Source organism: Lissotriton vulgaris, chromosome 10, assembly GCF_964263255.1.
Source record: "Lissotriton vulgaris chromosome 10, aLisVul1.2, whole genome shotgun sequence".
Lineage (NCBI taxonomy): Eukaryota > Metazoa > Chordata > Amphibia > Caudata > Salamandridae > Lissotriton > Lissotriton vulgaris.
The window spans coordinates 34,308,851-34,328,463 of record NC_141698.1 but is presented as its reverse complement, the minus strand read 5'-3'; the positions used below and the strand labels follow the sequence as shown (position 1 = coordinate 34,328,463).

Here is a 19,613-nt window from a genome sequence, read left to right as displayed (position 1 = left end):
CCCGGAGCTCTTTCTTCACCGCCAGGAACGATGCCCTGTTCTTCTGGACCGCCTGAGTGTAGTCCGGGAAAATCGTGACCTTACTGTTTTCCACCTCATATGGGCCCGACATCCTAGCCCGCTGGATGAGGAGATCCCGGTCCTTATAGTGGAGGAGCCGCACCACCATCGGTCGGGGGGGGGGGGCGGCCAAGCCCTGGCGGGCGAGCAGGCACCCGGTGGGCTCGCTCCAGAGTGAAGAAAGGAGTAAGCCCCTCCGGCGGCACCACTGTGCGAAACCAGGTCTCCATGTAGGCCACCGCATCCTCCCCCTCAATCCGTTCCGGCAGGCCTACGACCCGCACGTTGTTCCGCCTGTTGCGGCCTTCGGCATCCTCCGCCCGTCGTTCCAGCGAGTCCAACCGGGCCAATATGTCTATGATCTTGTGTTCCGCGGTCGCCACTGATGGCTTCAGGTCCAGTAACAGCTGATCATGGTCCTTGACCCTATCCGCCAGCTTCGCGTGGTCCGCTCGCAATAGCCCCAGTCCCGTGGCCACTTGAGCAATGTCCTGGTGCAGCGCCTCCTTGGTTGAGGTGATCGCATCGAGTATGGCGTCCAGACGTCTGTTCAGCCGCTGCTCCTGGTCCAGCTCCGGCTGGGGACTCTCGCCCATCCGAGACGATGTCGCTGGGTCCCCCTCAGCGCGCTCCTCGGCCACCAGCCCTCCAGCCGCCGCCATTTCAGGGTACTGCGTCACAGGCCCAAGAGCCCGTCCAGCTTCTGTACGCGTAGTTCAGTGCCAACTCCCTGGCACCGAGCAGGATCAAATGCCGCCGCCGATGCCCTCAGGACCAATGACCAGCGTGGCGAGCGCTGTTCAGCCGACCCCCTCGGAAGCCTGAGGGGGGAAGGAAGGATGTAGAGATGGCAGCCAGCGAGGGTCCCCAAGGACTGGGCGGGGCGAATCACTGTCCCCCGATCTCTGGATCTAACACCGCTGACCCTAGTGTCTCGATCTATCGGTTGCAGGACCTCCTGCCAGCCGGCGACAACTCGGCCCAAAGCTGATGTCCGGGGCCGCCCGACCTCCTCGCCGCCATTTTCTTCTCACTCTCGGCAACACCTCGGCCGTCGCCCAGCTCGATCTCCTCGGGGCCAGCAGTCCCCCTGCGACTCTCCGTCTGTGCCCGGCTGTCCCCTTACACTTCAGAGGGCAGAAGCATCGACCTCGGGTCGCCCAGGGTGCAGAAAACAGGAGAATTAGCGGGATGCCGCGCGGAGCTGCGAGCTCACGCCGCCATCCCGATCGGCGTCCAAGCCACGCCCCCGTTCCTGACTGACATTACCCTTTTGTTAATCTCGGCCTCCACCAGACTATCCTTGGACGCGGTGATCGCATCAACGGATGTGGCTCAGGCAATCTATGACCTCGCCCGGAACAAAACACTTTAGATGGTCTACCCTTGGAGTACTATAGAACAGTCTCATCATTCTTGGCACCCGTCAGGCAGAAATGTACGAAGCAGCATTAAGCACTGGTGAACTACCAAACTCACTCTAAAAGTCCCTCTTGGTCTCCCTCCCTAAACCGGACAGAAACCTCAAACTGCTGACACCTTATAGATCTATAGCCCTCCTCTGGGCAGGCTATAACATTTTGGGCAAAATTATAGCCAACAGGTATGCCCAGATCCTCTCAGAGCTGGTACACTCACACCAAAACTGCTTTGTCCATGGACGTAGCACTTCCAAGAATATCTGTTGCCTCTTCCACGTGCAGGAGCAGGTGAAGGGACAGTTCCTGTGGGTGGCCTGCCTCATTCTCAATCTGGAGAAGCATTTGATACCCTAACGTGGAACTACCTATTCACAGTACTCATCTGTATGGGGATCGGACCCAGACTCTTAGCCTACACTACATTGCTGTACTCCAAGTTGACCTCCCGAATTTGCATGGGTGACCTTGTCTCAGCCCGTTCCCAGTGGGCAACAGATGCCCATTCTCCCCCTTACTATTGGTGCTCGCAATGTAGCTCCTTGTCATGCGCCTACGGGTCAGGAGTGGTGCATCTAGTGTACGGGCAGGACACAAGCAGTGTCCTTGTATGCGATAACCTGCGAAACACCTTTGTCAGTGCCTACAAACTTGCAGCACACAAGCCCACCCACCTGTCCGCCCTCACCACACAGCCCACACCACCCTCTACAACTAGTCACTCCAACAGAATTGCCGGCCCCCTCACTCCAACGTCCCCCCCCCCCCCCCCCATTACACCATAAAGACATTTTGCGGCAGGCTTAAAGCAGCAAGCAACCACGACAGTGTGGACTCCAGTGCCTATGTGAATCCTGCATTGATGCACACCCAGGCTTAACTACACTGATCTATCTGCTCAGGACTAATGCAACATGCTGTAAGACATGCTGTATATTACTGTTGTTTATGTTGTAAAACTCAAAGATATTTACAAGAAATATGGGAGAGGGTGGGGAGAATGATGAAGCAACATGGGAGATGGTGGCGTGTGAACAGCTAAAAAATATGGGATGGGGTGGGAGAAAAGCCGAACAAACATAGAGAGGACACAAAAGCAACAGGGTGAAGACGGCAGGACCGAAATCAATACGGGATTAGTGAAAGCAATACAGAGGGTGTGGGTGAGGAGAAACAATGGGAGAAGCACATTGGAGAGCACAAGAGTGAGGAGGGCGGGAAGAAGCAGTCATGAAGCAAACGGTAACACAGAGTACAGAAGTACAGACATACACAAGGGAGACAAGATGGTTCGATAACACAAAAAGACACACACTCTAATGGAGTGCTTCACAGAAAAAGCAGTGCTCAATAGCATGAATGCAGGCAGTGATGCCAGCCAATCAAAGAAACTAAAGAAGCAATGCTCTATGAGGGGGGGGGGACAAAAACAAGATTGACAAGCTGGGACACTAATAAGAAGCAGGCAAATTAGAGTGACAAGGAAAGACAAGCAATAGAAAGCAATTGGTGGACTCCAAGCTTCTATGTTCTTGGTAAGTCAACATGTACGAACTAATTAATAAATTCACCGAAAAATACCCTCATTTAACAACTGAGCTACAGTTCTCATTCAAAAGCGGAAAACCACCGAAATTCGCCAGTTATTACCAATGCACAAAATTGCTGAAATAGCCAGGTGGGGAGCAGAGCTCGAACCTGCCTTAACCCTGACATTTATTGCTTGTGCTGGAGGATCCCTGGCAGCTACATGGCCTACAACCCAAGGCCACTCTCTGTGTGAATGGTTTCTGTTGCTGAGCTATGATGCAAGGTACCAAACTGGTACTGAAAAAAACAATTAGGAGACACCTAACGGGATCTACTAAAGGGAGTAGTAATGTTCAAATGTTCAGTGGCCAAGAATTCTCAACATTGGTGCGCTCTTGGAAGGAAGTTTGGACTGCGTCAACAATATGTATATTCAGGTAATATATTGTGACTGGTCAGCTCCTCACTAGCAGTCAAGTCTGGAGTTCACAGCCCTGCTTCCTCATACTCATTTGTACTCCAATCTTATCCTAAGTGTGCCGTGAATCTTCATCCCCTGCAGGCATCTCAATCCTCTAGGTACTAAGGAATGCCGGAACCATCACAGTAAACTCAAAGATGTGTCCCTTGCGATTTACAAGAATGTTTCAATCATATGCAACACAGAAAACGATTGAAAATACTTCAGGAATGTTTACACCTGTGTATTCTGGAAGGCCAACATTTTTCAGTTTGAAAAGGCTCGTAGATTTTTTTTCTTCTTTATCAGCTTTATTTATTCGACCATAAAATCACAAAAAGACAATGCATAGCATACAGAATGTGAACTACTACAGAAACAGACTCTTCAGGGTCAGAGAACCATGGAATTAAACTTCTGGTGAGTTGTGGTTTCCAGATCTCTAGGTTACCCCAGCACTAGCCTGGTGTCGCACAACCCTAATGTTGCTTCACTCCTCAATCATGGCTGTGGAAAATGTTTTTTCATAGTGAATAAATCAAGAATCAGAATAGATTCTCAAGATGGCAGGTGAAAAAAGCAACTCCGACAATGGCAGGGAGGGTGGGAGACAAGAAGCAACACGGACAACAGGAGGGTGGGAGGGAAGAAGCAACAGGGACAACAGGAGGGCAAAAAGCAACAAGAACAACAAAAGGTTAGGAGGGCAAAAAGCAACAAGGGCACGGGAGGGTGAGAGGGAAGAAGCAACACAGGCAACGAGAGGGAAGAATCAACACGGGCAACGGGAGGGAAGAAGCAACACGGGCAACAGGAGGGTGGTGGGGGGAAGAAGCAACACGGATAACTGGAGGATGGGAGGGCAGCACAACAGGGGAAGAAGATACTACCTCAATCACAGCACGAGCAGTCGAAGAACACCAATCAGAAAGAAGAAATCAGTATTTGGGTCATGATTCACGGAAGGGAAAAACGAAAGAAGAGGATGTGAACATGGCACGCGCTGACCAGTTAGGAGGCAGCCAATACACGCGACAATGAAGTCGACCAATGGTAAAGAAAGGGCGGGCTCCAAGCCACTTTTAGTGAACAAAATGTCTTTCAAGCGGCAGATCAAGTGAGGCCTGAAAAAGTTACAACACATCGAGACTCTGCAGAGAGTTCTGAGAGTGTAGGATATTTGTCTCAGTTCAGGGCCATAACCTAGATGTTTTACTGCAGATACTACATTTTTTCTCATTGTATGAAAACTCTTGTATTAACACTTTACAGAAAGGGTGTGGTTAAAACGACCAAGGGGGCAACTGTGTGCTCCTTGAGGTTGCCTCAGACGCACAGTTAATAGGTTAATTGGACCAGTTGGTGTGAAGGAAACCGCAATGTACATTTGTTTAGCACTGTTACTAGTCATGTGCAGAATTGCGCCGAGTTGAAACACAGCATGTACACCATCCATACTCACTTAGAGAGTGGATGTTATCAAATGGGTGGCTTCAGAACTGTATTTTAAATTATTCAAATCATTAAAAAAAACAGCAAATGGAGAACCACCAAAAAAGTGGAAAATGGTGAGGTCTAAAGTGGGGAAATTTTCGATCTAGGAGCCGGAAGCCGACGTGTATAACATTATATATTGAGCACAGTGAACAGATGAATGGAACGGAATCTTGCAGCCGGTTGCTGTGTATAGTCTCACTATTGTTAGAGAAAGTCAAACTTAATAAAATTGTTGCAAGTGTATTGACATGAATTAAAGTGGTATACTCATGCTGTGCAGTTGAAATGATAAATGTTGAACTAATATATATGTTCACTGTCTGTATCCAAACCAATGTATTACATAAAATTGACTGGCCGAAAAAGATACCCATTAGTGGGTTTTAAAAACACAAAGCAAGACTTGTTAGCTGGGCACCTTATGGACCTTACAAAAGACGTAAACAGTGGTCATGCTCACATATTCTGAAATATTCTAACAGAAACAAGCATAAAATGAGGCACTGCACCCACACCCCAAACACTCCCAGTGGGAGGAACATGAACACCAAAACATTATCATTGACTAGATTTATCTAACGCCCAAATACCCGGAGTGGGTTTCAACATTGTTCCCCAGATCAAGATTATGAGCAAAGCTCCAAGTAGTATCCACTTCATAGAATTCAATAGTTCCTCCAAGTTTCCATACAAGCCTCTTTAAGAAACTGTACATAAATCTAGGAACACAATAGGAATATGAGCGACAGCTAAGGAAGAAAGATTTACAATGGAGAAGCATAACTGGGAGGGGGTACTCAAATCCCCTACATTGTGTATCAGAATGCAAAATAAAATGCAAGCAGTGATTAATAGCAGCGCCAATCAGACTAGGCACAAGGACACACTGGACTGTGAAATTAGCTCCAATCCTACCAAATGGAACCAAGCTTTGACACAAAATACAGAATAACCACATCTCCTTCACGAGACACTGGTAGCATACTGCTCTCCTTCCTTTCATAAGAGGGAACTGACAGACCACCATTTAGTGAACAGCAGTAAACAGAATGTTGGACAGAAGATCTTATTTAAACAAAGCTGAAAATGTTTAACTAACTGTTGAATATTTACTCGCGCTTCTCCCTCACTTTGGAAAGTGGGCATTAATTAACTTGCTGCATTTCTTTTCATGGGAGGCAGGTTAAATCCTTTTATTTGCATAGTACTAAGCGGTACATACCAACAAGAACATAAACTAGAGACGGTACAAATATGCATCTTGACAGACTGTATACATTACGATTATGTGTTGGGGAAAGGGAAAGTCAGTCAAGAGAGCATTTTAACAGCATCAATGAGATTTCAAGTTTACAGTGAAAACGTTCTGAAAAAGCTGAACACAAAAAAGGTATAACAAAAATGTAAGAAGCTTAGAGAAAAAAAATCCACAGGACAAAATGGTCAAGAATACCCAAAACAATGTAAAAAGTGCTCCCCCTCCCCACCCCCAGAAAAAAACAGGCATTACAAACGAGCTGACAATTTGAAGATGGTTGCAGCTATGGAATAGAGAGCTGCCTGTAAGATGTATAAGAGGTTTGAAAACGTAAAACAGCGATTAATGCAAAATAAATAAATAAATAAATAAATAAATAAATAGAGAAGAAGAACAGCAGGGCGCACAGATAATATCAGAAACAAAGGGGGAAACGAGGCAAGGGGATGAAAGAGGATGAGTGGACAGTGAGTAGAGGAATAAAACGCAGGGGGCTTTCTTCTATTCAAAACAAAAGAATAACACGGAAGGAAAGAGGCACGGATGTGGCGCGTGAGCCAAAGAAAGGCAGAGCCAGGAGGTGTGGGTGTGTCTCCTATGAACGCGAATACCAAAATAGCATTATCTGAAGAAGAAAAATCTACAGAGATCGGCACATTATAACAACAAAAAACTCAACATTTTTAAAGCAACATTCATGTTAATCTCCTTTAAACAAATGCATTCCAAGACTACTTTCCCCTCAACATTTTTGGCCTCGACGTTCCGGCATTATACATTTTTTTAAACAACTTTAAGGCAATCAGATTTCAGTGTTGTATTTAATTCTGGAGGAGGGAAAATACCACTAGAGCAGTGGGAAGACAATTCAAATGAAAAGGTCCAAGTAGGCTGACCGATTTGATTGCAGATTAAGTACAGGATGGGTTACTGGGCACAAGAAGGTCCTCCCTTTAGGACAGTGGTCTTTAATTTATTAGGGCCACAGTTATGTTATGTTATTATGTTTTGTAGAGCGCACAGCTGCCCCAGCGAAGGGGCGTCCCGGCGCTGGCCGCGGAGAGGGCACAGACACACATAAAAGTCTAAAAAGTGGCAATGTATCCTGTCGCATAACTAAACTGAAGGAAAGAGAAACGTTTTAAAAGCTTTCCTAAAAGCAAGCAAGCAGTCTATGCCACGAATTTGCTTGGGCAGGGAGTTCCATAGCCTGGGAGCGAGGTAGTGAAAGGAACGTCCACCCGCACGGGAGAGCCTCACTCTATGGACAACCGCCAGGAGTTGATGAGTGTGAAGGGATGCCGAGGACTACAAAACTCAGGCAAGGAAAAGAAGGAGGCTACCTCAGACATTCAACAAGCATCACTGACCGCTTCACTGACATTTTTAAAATATTAAATATAGTATTGGGTGAAAACTAAAAAGGTAACAATGAGCACAATTTTTCAAATCTTTTTTTGGAGTATTGCCTCGCTTCCTTCTCGCAATCTTAAAACCCAGAACCAGATTGGGATTCTCACAATGTTTTTAATTTGACACATTAGATATATTATTAGGGGAAAGTCACAGACCATAATCTTGAGGCTTTCCTTTAAGACACCCAGCTTCAGGGAAAAATATGGCTTGACAACGTTTACCATTGCATGCATTTTTGTATTGTAAGAACAAGGCTACTGATTATATGTTTCCATCTACATTTCTTGGAGAAAACGTCATCAAACCACACTGTTTTCACTTGCATTCATTACATTTTAAACATAAATAGTGATACATACAAGATGCCATTTCAAGAGGTTGAACGGGATTCTTGTATTCTGGGATCTGAAACTGTAATTTCCAGTTGCGGCACACTCAGGAAGCATTGAATGGGTGAGGCCGCCCTGTTAAACGTCATGCATCTTATCTTGTATTAGACCAACCCATTTTGGAAAAAAGAAAAATCACTGAAGGGCTTAAGCTCTGCCATACAGATCAATTGAGCGGAGTCAGCACCATGCTCTCTTTAAGATTCTTATTGATAGAGCCCATCGCCACAGCACAGGTGACTGTGCTCTGGCCATTTCCTGCTACACTTGACCAATGATAGACTGTGCAGTGCCCCATGCACCTATCCTGGACGTGAATAGTAGTACTTGGCCCCTCCAGGGCCACAAATGGTGCTCACTATTGGAACACCACAGCGAGTACTGGTGGGACACAGCCGTGACTACCAGACTCACATGTAAAAACTGTAGATCACGTCTCCGAGCAGGAGCTCCATCGAGAGGACTAATAAGCGCACCAAATAACGCTGCCAGCTGAGCTCAGGGTCTGTCAAACTTTTATTTACCAGCTAGATGGCCCACTTAATCGCCAGAGTCTCAGAGCTTAACGATTTAGCCATCTATAACCTAAAACAGGACTTTCTATTGATGTAGAAGCATAACCCTTACTAAGCCTTTCCAGAACAATTTAAAGAGAGGAGAAACTTCTTGTTATGAATCACCCTGAAGTGGGGTTTCCCACGAAACACGTGTTGGCTGCTTACCTTGACAATGTCTGTAAATAGGCCTGCGAACGTCAGCATCAATACCAAAAGGTAACTAGTGTGTTCTACATTAGAAAATCTAAGCGCTATGTCATATGATTTAAGATATAGATGCTATTATTTCTTTTTGAGGTCTGTTTTAAATTTGCTAAAGCACTGTTTGCTATATTAACTGTTACACTTATATGTATCTACACAAACTTAATGAAAAGATGATTCATGGCATTTTTTTTTACCCTATATTGTACTTTCAAGCTATGTTGATTGCATTGAGTGCACTGATACAATAGGATCCTCCCTGTAATCTTTTTTGTTCTGTTACATTGCGGCTGGTGGCGTATTTCTTGTCTCTTTCATGTAGCGGATAGCAGGGCCCTTTTAGCTGATTAAAACCCCAACCCTATACTATAGATGGGGATTTGCCCAAGAATGGTCATCTGTGCAGCAGTCTGTGGACAGACCATGCCAAAATAGGGAGAATGTATTGGAAGCTGGGTTTTCCCTGTATTTGCATTCCAAAGACATTGAGATCTGTTGACCAATTCTGTGTTAAGGTGAGGTGTTTTAGGATGGTGTGTGTGTGCTGTATCCCAGTAGGGGTGCAGGTCATTTGACCATCTGTTTAACCAGTGTAAGTTTGTCTGTGCAGGGTCTTTGTAGACCTTATGCTATATGAAGTACAACTGCACTTTGAGTGGTTAGTGGAGTGTTTGGGGGCATATTGGGATGGGTGCATTGCGGAGCATATTTATGTTGAGTCTATCATCAGTCTGTTCGGCTGGAAACAGGTGTAGTCAGAGTAATTTGTTGTTTGGGTCAGCCGAGGTAGGCCATTTTATCAGTGGGTATTATCTGCCGAGGGAAGTGGTATCCAGGTAATCCACCTCCTTGAGGCATGGTCTCCCTTGTCTTTATGTACCCATTTATTATCTTGACACAAGAGCGTGTGGGCTTCCTATCCTGTTGGGGCTCACCAATGAGCGCGGTGTGATAGATGCATATGGAGAGAACAGATAGGTAGACCATCATATAGAGAGGAACATTCTGTTCATGGACAAATCAGTGGAGCAAATCATAGCTCTAATTGTCTGTAACCAACGTGAGGCAGATAAGCTGTCTGACAGGTGAGTGGTAGTTCTGCCGTTTGCAAAACAGTGAATGAGAGTTCTGTCTATACTGAGGAAGAGGACAGTCAGCTCAGCAAGGAATTGTTTTGCAAAGGTGAAGGATAGCTGTGCCGATGATAGCAATTGAGGGGTAGTTCTGCTACGGCAGATGAGAGATAGCTATGCTTTCTAGACCATGTGAGAGGCTCAGTAATGAATGTCTAGTGTCAGCAGTAAGGGAAATTGTGGCTCCTTGCCCCAGTCTCTGTATAAGTAATAGCTTATTTCATGTCCAGGTTCTGGTGCATTCTCTCACATCTGCCATGGGGGTTCTTATGAACAGACGGGCCCTGAACTTTCAGTTCAGTTGTAAATAAATTCACTTGCAGCTAAAGAAAGGCTACCTGTCCCCCTTTCACTTATAGATACATTTAACTGTAGAACGCAGAGCTCCAGAGAGTTGATATGAGGAACAGCTAACGGAGTGCAGTTGCTCATTTCCCTATCGCAGGCTTCTCCAACAAGTAGCTCATAAGCTACTAGTAGCACTCAATCTACCTGCAAGTAGCTCTCCTATGTGCATACCACCCTACTAAATTAGAACCTTTTGCTTGGTTGAATGTTTGTATGCCAAAATTGTATAGTCAAGACAAAAATGTGCGTATTTCAGAACTCATAAGGTGATGTTTGGAGAAAATGGCAGAATTTCCAAAATATACTGAAAGCTGATTTTGAGAGATAAATCATGTAACAAGACTTAGTACTTTCATGCTAGGAGCATTGCAGCTATGGCTGTTATGTATTACCCATGTAAAAGCATTCCAATTTGACAAAGCCTTTTGCACATTACAGCTGGCAACCATGCCGATGCATTGAGGTGATTACTGCCAGTAATCTTGTATATGGCGTCCACTGTCATCTTGTCTAGTGTGGTCACTATGACAACACTAATAATATTAGTAGCTTACTATGATTCTCATTGAACGTAAGTAGCTCTTATTACACAAAAGGTTGGAGACCCCTGCCCTGTAGAGTGTGGGCTCCAATTACACAAAAGCTTGGAGATCCAGGACCCTATAGAGGATATGGACACAGGGATACAGGTTTGTGAAAGACGAGCCCTAGCACGACTTGTTATAAGCTCAAGCTGGACCGGTGAACTCTGTCCCGAACAGTAGTGCCTGGGGCAACTAGGACACAGTAATTCTAAGAATTAAGACAAAACCCCAACTTTTAGGCAGTAGGGGAAAATGGAAGTTCAAGTCGCAAAAAGTGCACAATTTTCACATTCTGTTTCGTTTAGTTATAGCTATAGTATTTACTGCACGCACCTCACTTTTCTATAAGCACTCCCAATTGTTGCACATTCAAACATTAAATGTAAAATGCAGAAGAAATAGGATTTTTTAATCAAGTTGCATCATTATAGATAGAATGATTTATAGAAGCTCATCAATAAAACAGATGGGACCTCTTTAATTGTGAATAAAACTTGAAAATTAACTTTTCGTGCACGTCAAATATTTCGTAAAAGCAACAAGATAAAATGCACATGGTCCAAGTTAAAAGCATGGCAATAAAACAAAATATGTCCAACGGTCTTTGACAAGAAGTAACATTGCCTGCAGCAGCCATGTTAGTTCCACATCAAATCAAATAGTAAGCTTATGCAATTAGCTCAGATCATATAATGTGTCAAACAGGCAGGCTGGGATTAGATCTCTAGTTTCATGGGTCCAAGGTGGTTAATATAGTTAATAGTCTATCTTAACTTAGTCATTGACTATCTTATCCCTTTTAAAATTAGCAGTGCTAAAAGTTGCTGGTCCGTGTCCTTCATATGAGAGGTAAATTATTATGGCCTTCAACATGAAGCTGAAAGTCTAACCTGTTTAATTTCCTGGTCATGCAACTTTACCCGGTGTCCTGCGTATACAGTAGAGAGTACTGAATGAGAAAGGGGAAGACTAGGCATACCTATAGTGCAGTGATACTCAAAATACGGACGGTGAGGGGGGAGGGAGTGCATGTGGCCCTCGCGACCTTTACATGCGGCCCCCTGATTAACAGGAGCACTGGGCTGCTGTTAACTCGATTCAGCACCAATATTAAAAAGAAATTATACAGACATGCCTGTATTTAAAGGTTAATTGAAGTTAAAGAAAATAACTAGGTTGTCCACCACTGAACTTTTTTCAAAGGCATCTTGCAGCAAAAGTGTAAAAATATGTTAAGATCTCTTCAAAAGTAAGAAATTGTATTTCATTAACATGCAGAACCAATTCACATTAGTATATCAGTGCATTGAGAAGTATTTTAAGTGATAGTTTTCAAATATGAATTTAAGAATATGTACCCCCCCCCTCCCCTCCCCCCAAAACACACACTGACAACTATGCCAATAGTGAACTAAGAGACAAGTCCGTTATGTGCACCCTTTGGTGGCCAGGGTTGCTACATGAACATTATAGCTTATTAAATTAAACACAGGAGGTTTTGTACAGCGTGCATCCTGAAATCATATTTCAAGGTCCTATAATATGTGATAAATTAAAATGCAAGGAAAGTTAAAAGAAACAATTGCCTAGGATCACACAGTTTGGTAAAGGGGGGAAGCTGGGATTAATCCCAGGTGTTCTTGTTTCATATTGTGCAATTCGGCCACTAGATATACATGCTTCGCTTGTCCTATACCCACCTTACAGCATGCCCGCCCCCGGATCGCCAACCTGCTGGCATCGACACAGCCCTCAGTCACATCACAGATCAAACTTTGCGACCCTTGGGAAAATGTTTGCAAGTACCCAGGCTGTAGTGTATCTGGAGGCCAGAGTACCTGAAGGATATGGAAAGCAGATGAAGTACACCAATGGGCATTGAGAAGGATGAAACTGATTGGGTGCGAAGAGAGAGCAAAGGATTCAAGATCAGATATAAAAAAAAAGAAACAGAATGCTTAGGAGCCATAAATCCTTTGAGTATTGCAAACCGCAGTGCCGTTGTAATACTTGCTGTGGCAAAGAAGTGCCGACAGAGGGTCATCCTACTGAGTGCAATGCCACAATAAGATTACCAGATCTATGCTATTTACTTGGTCAGAGTGAACTAGTTAAAGAAATGTCTGATCATTTATGCTGTGTTAGTTGAAATTCTGGCACGATACCAATTGGAAAGGGACCATGTACTGCTCCATATCACTGGGACACAGCTTTTTAAGCAGTGAGCTTTCATTTCACAAGCCACTGATATTACAACAAAAGTTAAACTACAGCTCGACTTCCATACCCCATGCTACTGGTCTGGTTGAAAATGACATACCAGTGGCATGGAAAAATACGGACACCCGGCTATGTCCTAAAAGTACCAGGCGAGCATGTAATGTAGTAGCACAGACCCTTAGGCAGAGACTATTTTGAGTGATAAATGTTGGTTTGCAGAAAGACTCCATGAGGAGAGCAGATCAGAATGTTTACATTGTGATGGAATATTCAGGTGTCTCAGCTACATTTATGGTCCATTCTCATTTGTAGACCAGCATGAATTATCAATAGGTAGGAAAGTTTGGAAGAAAAGTACTAACACTCTAAGAGAATATTTCATTGTAGTCATATCCACGACTGTGGAAGGGAGGCCAGTGCTTCATTTGGAGAGTGAGACATAGCCCCCCACACTCTCACAATGGTAGGTTCCACACTTGCCCCCTTGGTGATGGGTATATTCTACTATCGTCTGGTTAAAGACAGCAGTTATAATTCACCCCAACTGTGAGAAAGGACTTCTTCTCGCATAGAAAGGTGTGTGCCCTCGACATGTGGACTTACAGCCCCTGTCTCCCTCCCAGCCCCTCAACACTGATAGTTACCAGGGCTCTCTGGCATATTCCTCCATCTTGCGCTCCCATCAGCCTCCTCTGAAACAGGACAGAAAACCTTGACCCCGCGTGTCGCCTCCTTTGCGATGTGACGTTGCAACAGCCCTTGTCACGTGCACATGTAAAAACCAAAGCGTATTCAACTCGGCGGTGGACATCTTTAAGCGGGTTGTGGTAATTGATATTAAGAGCGTTACACGTTTTAAGAAATAAATGGCAAACTACATTCAGGCATTACGCTCGCAAACAGAAGCGACGGACTTAAATGCAGCATATACAACGGCAATTCTACAAGACGGGTGGGTTGCTATCGTTTGTGCCTTCGGGCACTGTGTCCCAATCAAAGATGGCCACCACGCCTAGCGTCGGTTACGCTGAGTAGTTCAGAAGTACTATTTCCGTGTTTACTAGATAACCGGTGCCGTCACAGTAACTAGAGCTGCCATAGTTATCCATATTTTACGGGATCCGGCACCCGGTAAATTGGGACATATCCTCTCGGGTTACAAAGCCCAGTCGCGCTCCAGGCCCGTTAGTGCAACGAAGAGACCTCAGAGCGAGGCTAGAAACGCACCGCCATTGGAAGTGAGAGTCCGGAAGGGGCGGAGCTAAAAGGATTCCTCGTAGTCGCCTGGAAGAGTGCCTGAGGAGAGGTGCGTGAGGATAAGGGTGATGGTTGCTGGGGGTAAAGATGTTGTGTATGGACCGTCCTAAAGATGCTTGCTTAAAACCGGCGCTAATTCAAATCCGAGTTGAAGCTGGATCGCCGCCTCTTCGCTCCTTTGAAACTGAGTAGCTTTCGAGGTGGAGTTGTAGTATCTCTCAGTCAATTCATCCCCTATTGGAGGGTGTCATCTACTGATTGGTCTGAGTTGCACACCTCAAACAATCAATTACACCTAAACAGGAGCAGCTCCCTGATATTTGCTTATTCTCTAGTGATTCCAACGGCATAAAAAACCCCAAAATACTCCATGTCACCCTCTTCGCAGATTCACTAGGTTTCTCGTGCAGTTCAGTTTGAACTCCCTGCAAACTATCAACACCTTCTAATTGTGCATTCCCAATGATTTATGTGGATTCGCACTGAAACACCCCCACTACACTTCTGAGGGTAAGCCAGGGCAGAAATGTAGCTGGAACTTGAGCAAAGATGGCTAAAACTGAATTCAGAACAGCTTGTGCATACATCTGTCTAGGTGCTTTGCAATAGCTACAGTCTAGTCCTTGGATGCCCAAAATGTCATAAATATGATGAGATGTTGGAGCTGGACTAGGCTGGCGGTAGCAGGGATTTGTAATTGCAACCAGATGGAAGTTCAACCTTGGGGGAGAAAAGAGTGTTTTAGCTGCTGGGATTCAGGTAGAGAAGGTGTTGAAACTGCTACAGACAAGGGGATTTGTGGCTGGAGCCATATTGATGTGTACTTGGAGCAGAGCAGAATTAGTCGATGCTTGTTTTGAAGACCAAGTGGGAGCCGAAGAAGCGATATTTGCAGCATGAGTGAAGTTGGTTGGAAATAAAGGTTACCTGAAAGTAACCCGTCATTACCGCTAAAGTATAAGCATTAATATTATGGGAACAAATCCAGCTACTTATGGTTATATTGGACGCTTTTATGTCCCTGGTTAGGCCTGTCTAAATTAACAAATAAATTGTAATACCTCCTGAAAGTCTGTGAATGTTCCAGATAAACCGATACATCAAGTATCCCATCCAATAAATGAAAAGAAAAAAAATCTCTAGAAGATTGGTTAAAATGCAGAAAACATTATCGGTTGTTTCCTATGCACCCTGGAGTTCACCTTTGGAAGATAGTCGGATTTGAAAATAAAACCAACACATAACATAGTTAAACATTGGAGATTGCATAATAAAATCCCCAATTCTTCTGACATGTAATAGTCACTAGAAATTCCACTTTCCTAAACAAGTATATCAAATCTGTAGAGGAAAGATTCTTAAAAGATACTCCCTGGAAAGAAAGTAATACTATCTGGAGATTCCAAGGAGGAACCACAGGACAGACCCCTGGTCTCAAGACAGAAAAGGTGCTCAGTAACCGCCATACTAGATCCTCATCTATTCTGTCCCTAAGCTTTGGAGCGCCTTAATTCCTTCAGAATGAGATCTCAAGCGGTAGTGTTCTTTTTATTGTATACTTCTGATGTGCACCCTGAAGTAATTATAGTATAGAAACAACATCACGTTCTGTTAGAGATATGAACCTGACTTAACACCAAGTCCAAAAAGTTCATCCAGTTCTTATTGTAAGCCTTGAGAGTGGAAGGTTGCCCAAAACCTTTAATATCTGTAGCTAAGTGCCATGGTATCTTTACGCTTCAACCCATTACTTTCAACCTCCAGACTGAGAGGAAGTTTGATATAGGAAGACGTCTGAGTGCACTAAGAGGAGACAGTGAGAGATGCATTTTCCAGGGAGGAGCTATAGCCTGCTCTTCACAGCTATCCCTCGCCTTTGTCGAAACAATCCCTTGCTTGGCAGACTAGCATATACCCCCACAAGCTTCATGCGAAATGATTTCTGTATGCATTGCATTTCCCTTTTATAGATTAGTAGCAGCCCGTCCCAGCGTTGCCTGGGACAGAAAGGGGCTGGGGGCAGCATTGTAAGCCTCTGTGCACTGCACCCCCCCCCCTTCCCCGCCTTGACATTGGCTATACCGCCTCCCGCTTTGAGCCCGCCGCCCGACCCGACATTGAGCATAGCGTCGCTTTGAGCCCCCCGACCCGACAATGAGCATAGCGCCTCGCGCCTCGAGTCTCCCGGCCGCCTCCCGCCTCGGCTTTGTAACCCCCCCCCCCCCCCCCCCCCCCCAAGGTCCTGACTTACCTCCCCGCGCTGCCACTGCTCCTCCGCTTCTCACCGCTCCGTATTGCCAGATTGGTGGTGTAGTTTTCGAGTTTACCTTGCCAAAAGGTGCAAGTTCTCTCTTTATAATAGTAGTATAGATAGATATATTATATATATATTACACCTACTGGCGGTAGCCAGTAGGTATATATAGTTAGGACTTGTTTCCATAGGAAATCCCCAACATTCTATTGGGAATAACTTTGGCGCTGGTTGATGAATCTTCGCAAATTTCTCAAAGAAGATGGCTCGCTCCGCTCCTTCCCTGAAAGTTTGGGGGGGATTCGTCAAGTGGGGGCTGAGAAAAAAGGGGGGTCCCAAAACGTGTTTTCCCCATGTTAATTTCCATAGGACCTTTAGACTCAGCTACAGCTTGAACCGCTGAAGGGAATTACACCAAACTTGTCAAAATGGTAGTGTCTGGTATGCAGATCACGCTTTTGGTAAAATAGTTTAATTCCCTCCAGTGGTTCCTGAGAAAATTAGTAGAGAAATCAATTATATATCTATAAGCGCGCACGGGTGCGCACACCCCGCGATTTTTCGCGATTTTTTTTTATATATATATATACACACATACACGTATGTATATATATATATTCCCAAAACAAAGTGGTGATAGCGGCGCGGCCACCTATTGCTGGTGCAAGCGTTGAGATATACCCAGTAGCCTAGAGTATTTTCAAACAAAAAGAAGGATGCTGCACTCCCAGAAGCTCATATTATCATGTTCTTTAATGAGCAAACAGCATTGCACAAACATCACCCATGCCTTTTAGCCATTGCGGCCTTGTTCACTGTAGTCTGTTTTCAATTAGAAGTGTGTGGTACTGTCTTTTATACCCTCAGGGGCATTTTGGGTCTCGTGTTTTTTTTAATATATTGTTATTTCACCGTGTTGCAATTGCTAATATGAAAAGAAGTATTTCCCTTTATTTGCTTTTCTTTTTCCTTTCTTGAGACAACAGAACTGTTGCATTTGTAATTCTTAAATAAAGCGAGTGCACACGTAAATCCAACTTGCCAACTGCTATTATTTTGAATAGTTCAATGTGTATGCACCTCTTTCACATCTAGTTATTTTCACACCCATCATTTTGTTTGTTGTATCCTTGATTGGAAAATTAGTAATTGCATGTGCTGTGAAAATTATGGCGTTTCAAAACGCTACCAGTCACTTCCTTTTAGCACTTCGGAGTGCGCTGTTATTGAAGTCCCACATAGAGTTTCCAGACCCTGCTCTCTGATTTTTCATTCAGTTTCAGAGTTGCATCGGTATGAAAGGCATATTTTTCAAATGACCCACACACACATCTCCGTGAGTCTGTCCATGTTCAGGAGAGTTTCACATGGCACCATAGAAGTCCAAGGCCAATCCAGGCTGCAATAGTCTTTAAATGTATCGTACATCAGGTGCAGGGAATTTGTATTCCCATTCCACTCTCTAGCTGTTTTCGATCTTCACATTTTTCCTCTCATGCGGGGCGCTGCCACTTAAGTTTAATTCCAAAGCAAAGTGGTCATAGCGGCGCGCACTATCTGCGTTTTGAAGACCTCTGACATAACCAATAGCAGTAACTGAAGAATCATAACACCAGGGCCGGTGGCTGGCACGATGACGAAGGTGGCGCTGCGTTGTACAAAGAGGAGGGAAATCCAGAGAGAAAGTGTCTCTCTTCAAAGAATTTCCTTCCCCCTACAACGCTCATCTAACGCCATACCTGGAGTGCAAAGAGAGCATGCATGTGCACACACGCTGAACCAAACGCCAATGAACAATGAAAAACCGGGACATTTCTATGTTTCGTTCGGACACTTTTTAAAAATCCGGACATTTCCTTAACTTGGAAAAAAGTGTCGGGACACTTCTCTACAAACGGGGACCGTCCGGGGAAAACCGGGACGTCGATGGTGCACTCTGCAGCCTGTTCTTCATCCAGGCTCTGTTGGCACTATCGTCCCGGCGGTCCAGCAGCTGGCGGAAATTTGGACATGCTGGCAGGGGCACGTACCTGCCGCTTCTGGAACTCCAACTGCAGGTCACTCACCTTCCTGGACGCCGCTCCTCCCCACGCTCCTAACGTCAACACGCAGGTCACGGCCGGCTCTACTTCCAAGGGACTACTTTTTTTTAATATTAACTTTTTAAATAACAAATATTTTTTGTAATATGTTTATATAGCCTATGTCCTTCTGCTTGCCCTGAGGTTTTATAAGATGTCTTGGGTGTTCAGATTGGTGGTGTAGTTTTCGAGTTTACCTTGCCATAAGGTGCAAGTTCTCTCTTTATAATAGTAGTATAGATTTAAGGATCACCGCATGGGATTACATTTGTCCAAATATTAAGTATAACTGGTATGTTAACAGTGTTAACAGTATGCTCCACTTTGGCTTGGCTTTGCTCTGGTTTTACTTTTCTTTGTGTTTGGTTCTACATTTCTGAAAGTCTTTTAGCAACGTGGAGAATCAAGGTTGGTGTATTGAATCTGTGATCAACCAGCTCCTGAAGTGCTTCTGTTGAGTGTGAATTCTTTTTTAGGTCTCGCCTGTCGATGCGCATGCGCATCGAGCAAGCGAGACTATAGGGGCTCATCCACTCTTTATCTAACTGCAAGGAATCGTGGCGATTCCTTGCAGTGCCCGTGACTTTTAAGGTCAATGCGCATGCGCATTAAGCTTATGCGCATGCGCATTGACCTTAAAAGTCACGGGCGCGTGCACGTCCGTGTTTGTTTACCCTTGCCTACTCTCTCTCTCCCCTCTCCGCCCCCGTTCCGCCCCCTCCCCTTCCCGCCGTGTCGCATTTCTCCTCCCCCCTCCCCTCTCTTCCCTCCGGCTTTTTTTTTTGTTTTGTTTATTTTACCCGCCGTGTCTCCGATCCTTTCGCTCTCCTCCCCCCTCCTCCTCCCCTCCCATGCCCTCCTCCTCCCCTCCCCTCCCATGCCTGCCTGCCTGCCTCCGATCGTCCCCTGATTTCCTCTTGTGTGTCCGTTAGACCCCTAGGAGTCCT

General features: G+C 45.0%; 2 protein-coding genes across 3 annotated transcripts in view; one reads left to right on the top strand and one right to left on the bottom strand.

Annotated features, from left to right (window-relative positions):
- The window catches only part of TIMM17B (translocase of inner mitochondrial membrane 17B), a 43,417-nt gene extending 29,642 nt beyond the window's left edge, over positions 1 to 13,775 (bottom strand). Inside the window, exon 1 of the mRNA XM_086940365.1 lies at positions 13,719 to 13,775. Within this exon, the coding sequence (XP_086796491.1) occupies positions 13,719 to 13,744 (26 nt within the window). The 5' untranslated portion in view covers positions 13,745 to 13,775. The remainder of the gene's footprint in view (positions 1 to 13,718) is intronic.
- A 372-nt stretch (positions 13,776 to 14,147) lies between these two features.
- PQBP1 (polyglutamine binding protein 1) overlaps positions 14,148 to 19,613 on the top strand; it is a 35,070-nt gene continuing 29,604 nt past the window's right edge. Inside the window, exon 1 of one of the 2 annotated variants that reach the window (XM_086940364.1) lies at positions 14,148 to 14,380. The gene's annotated coding sequence lies outside the window, so the exon portion shown is untranslated. The remainder of the gene's footprint in view (positions 14,381 to 19,613) is intronic. The other variant, XM_086940363.1, reaches the window with a different exon arrangement.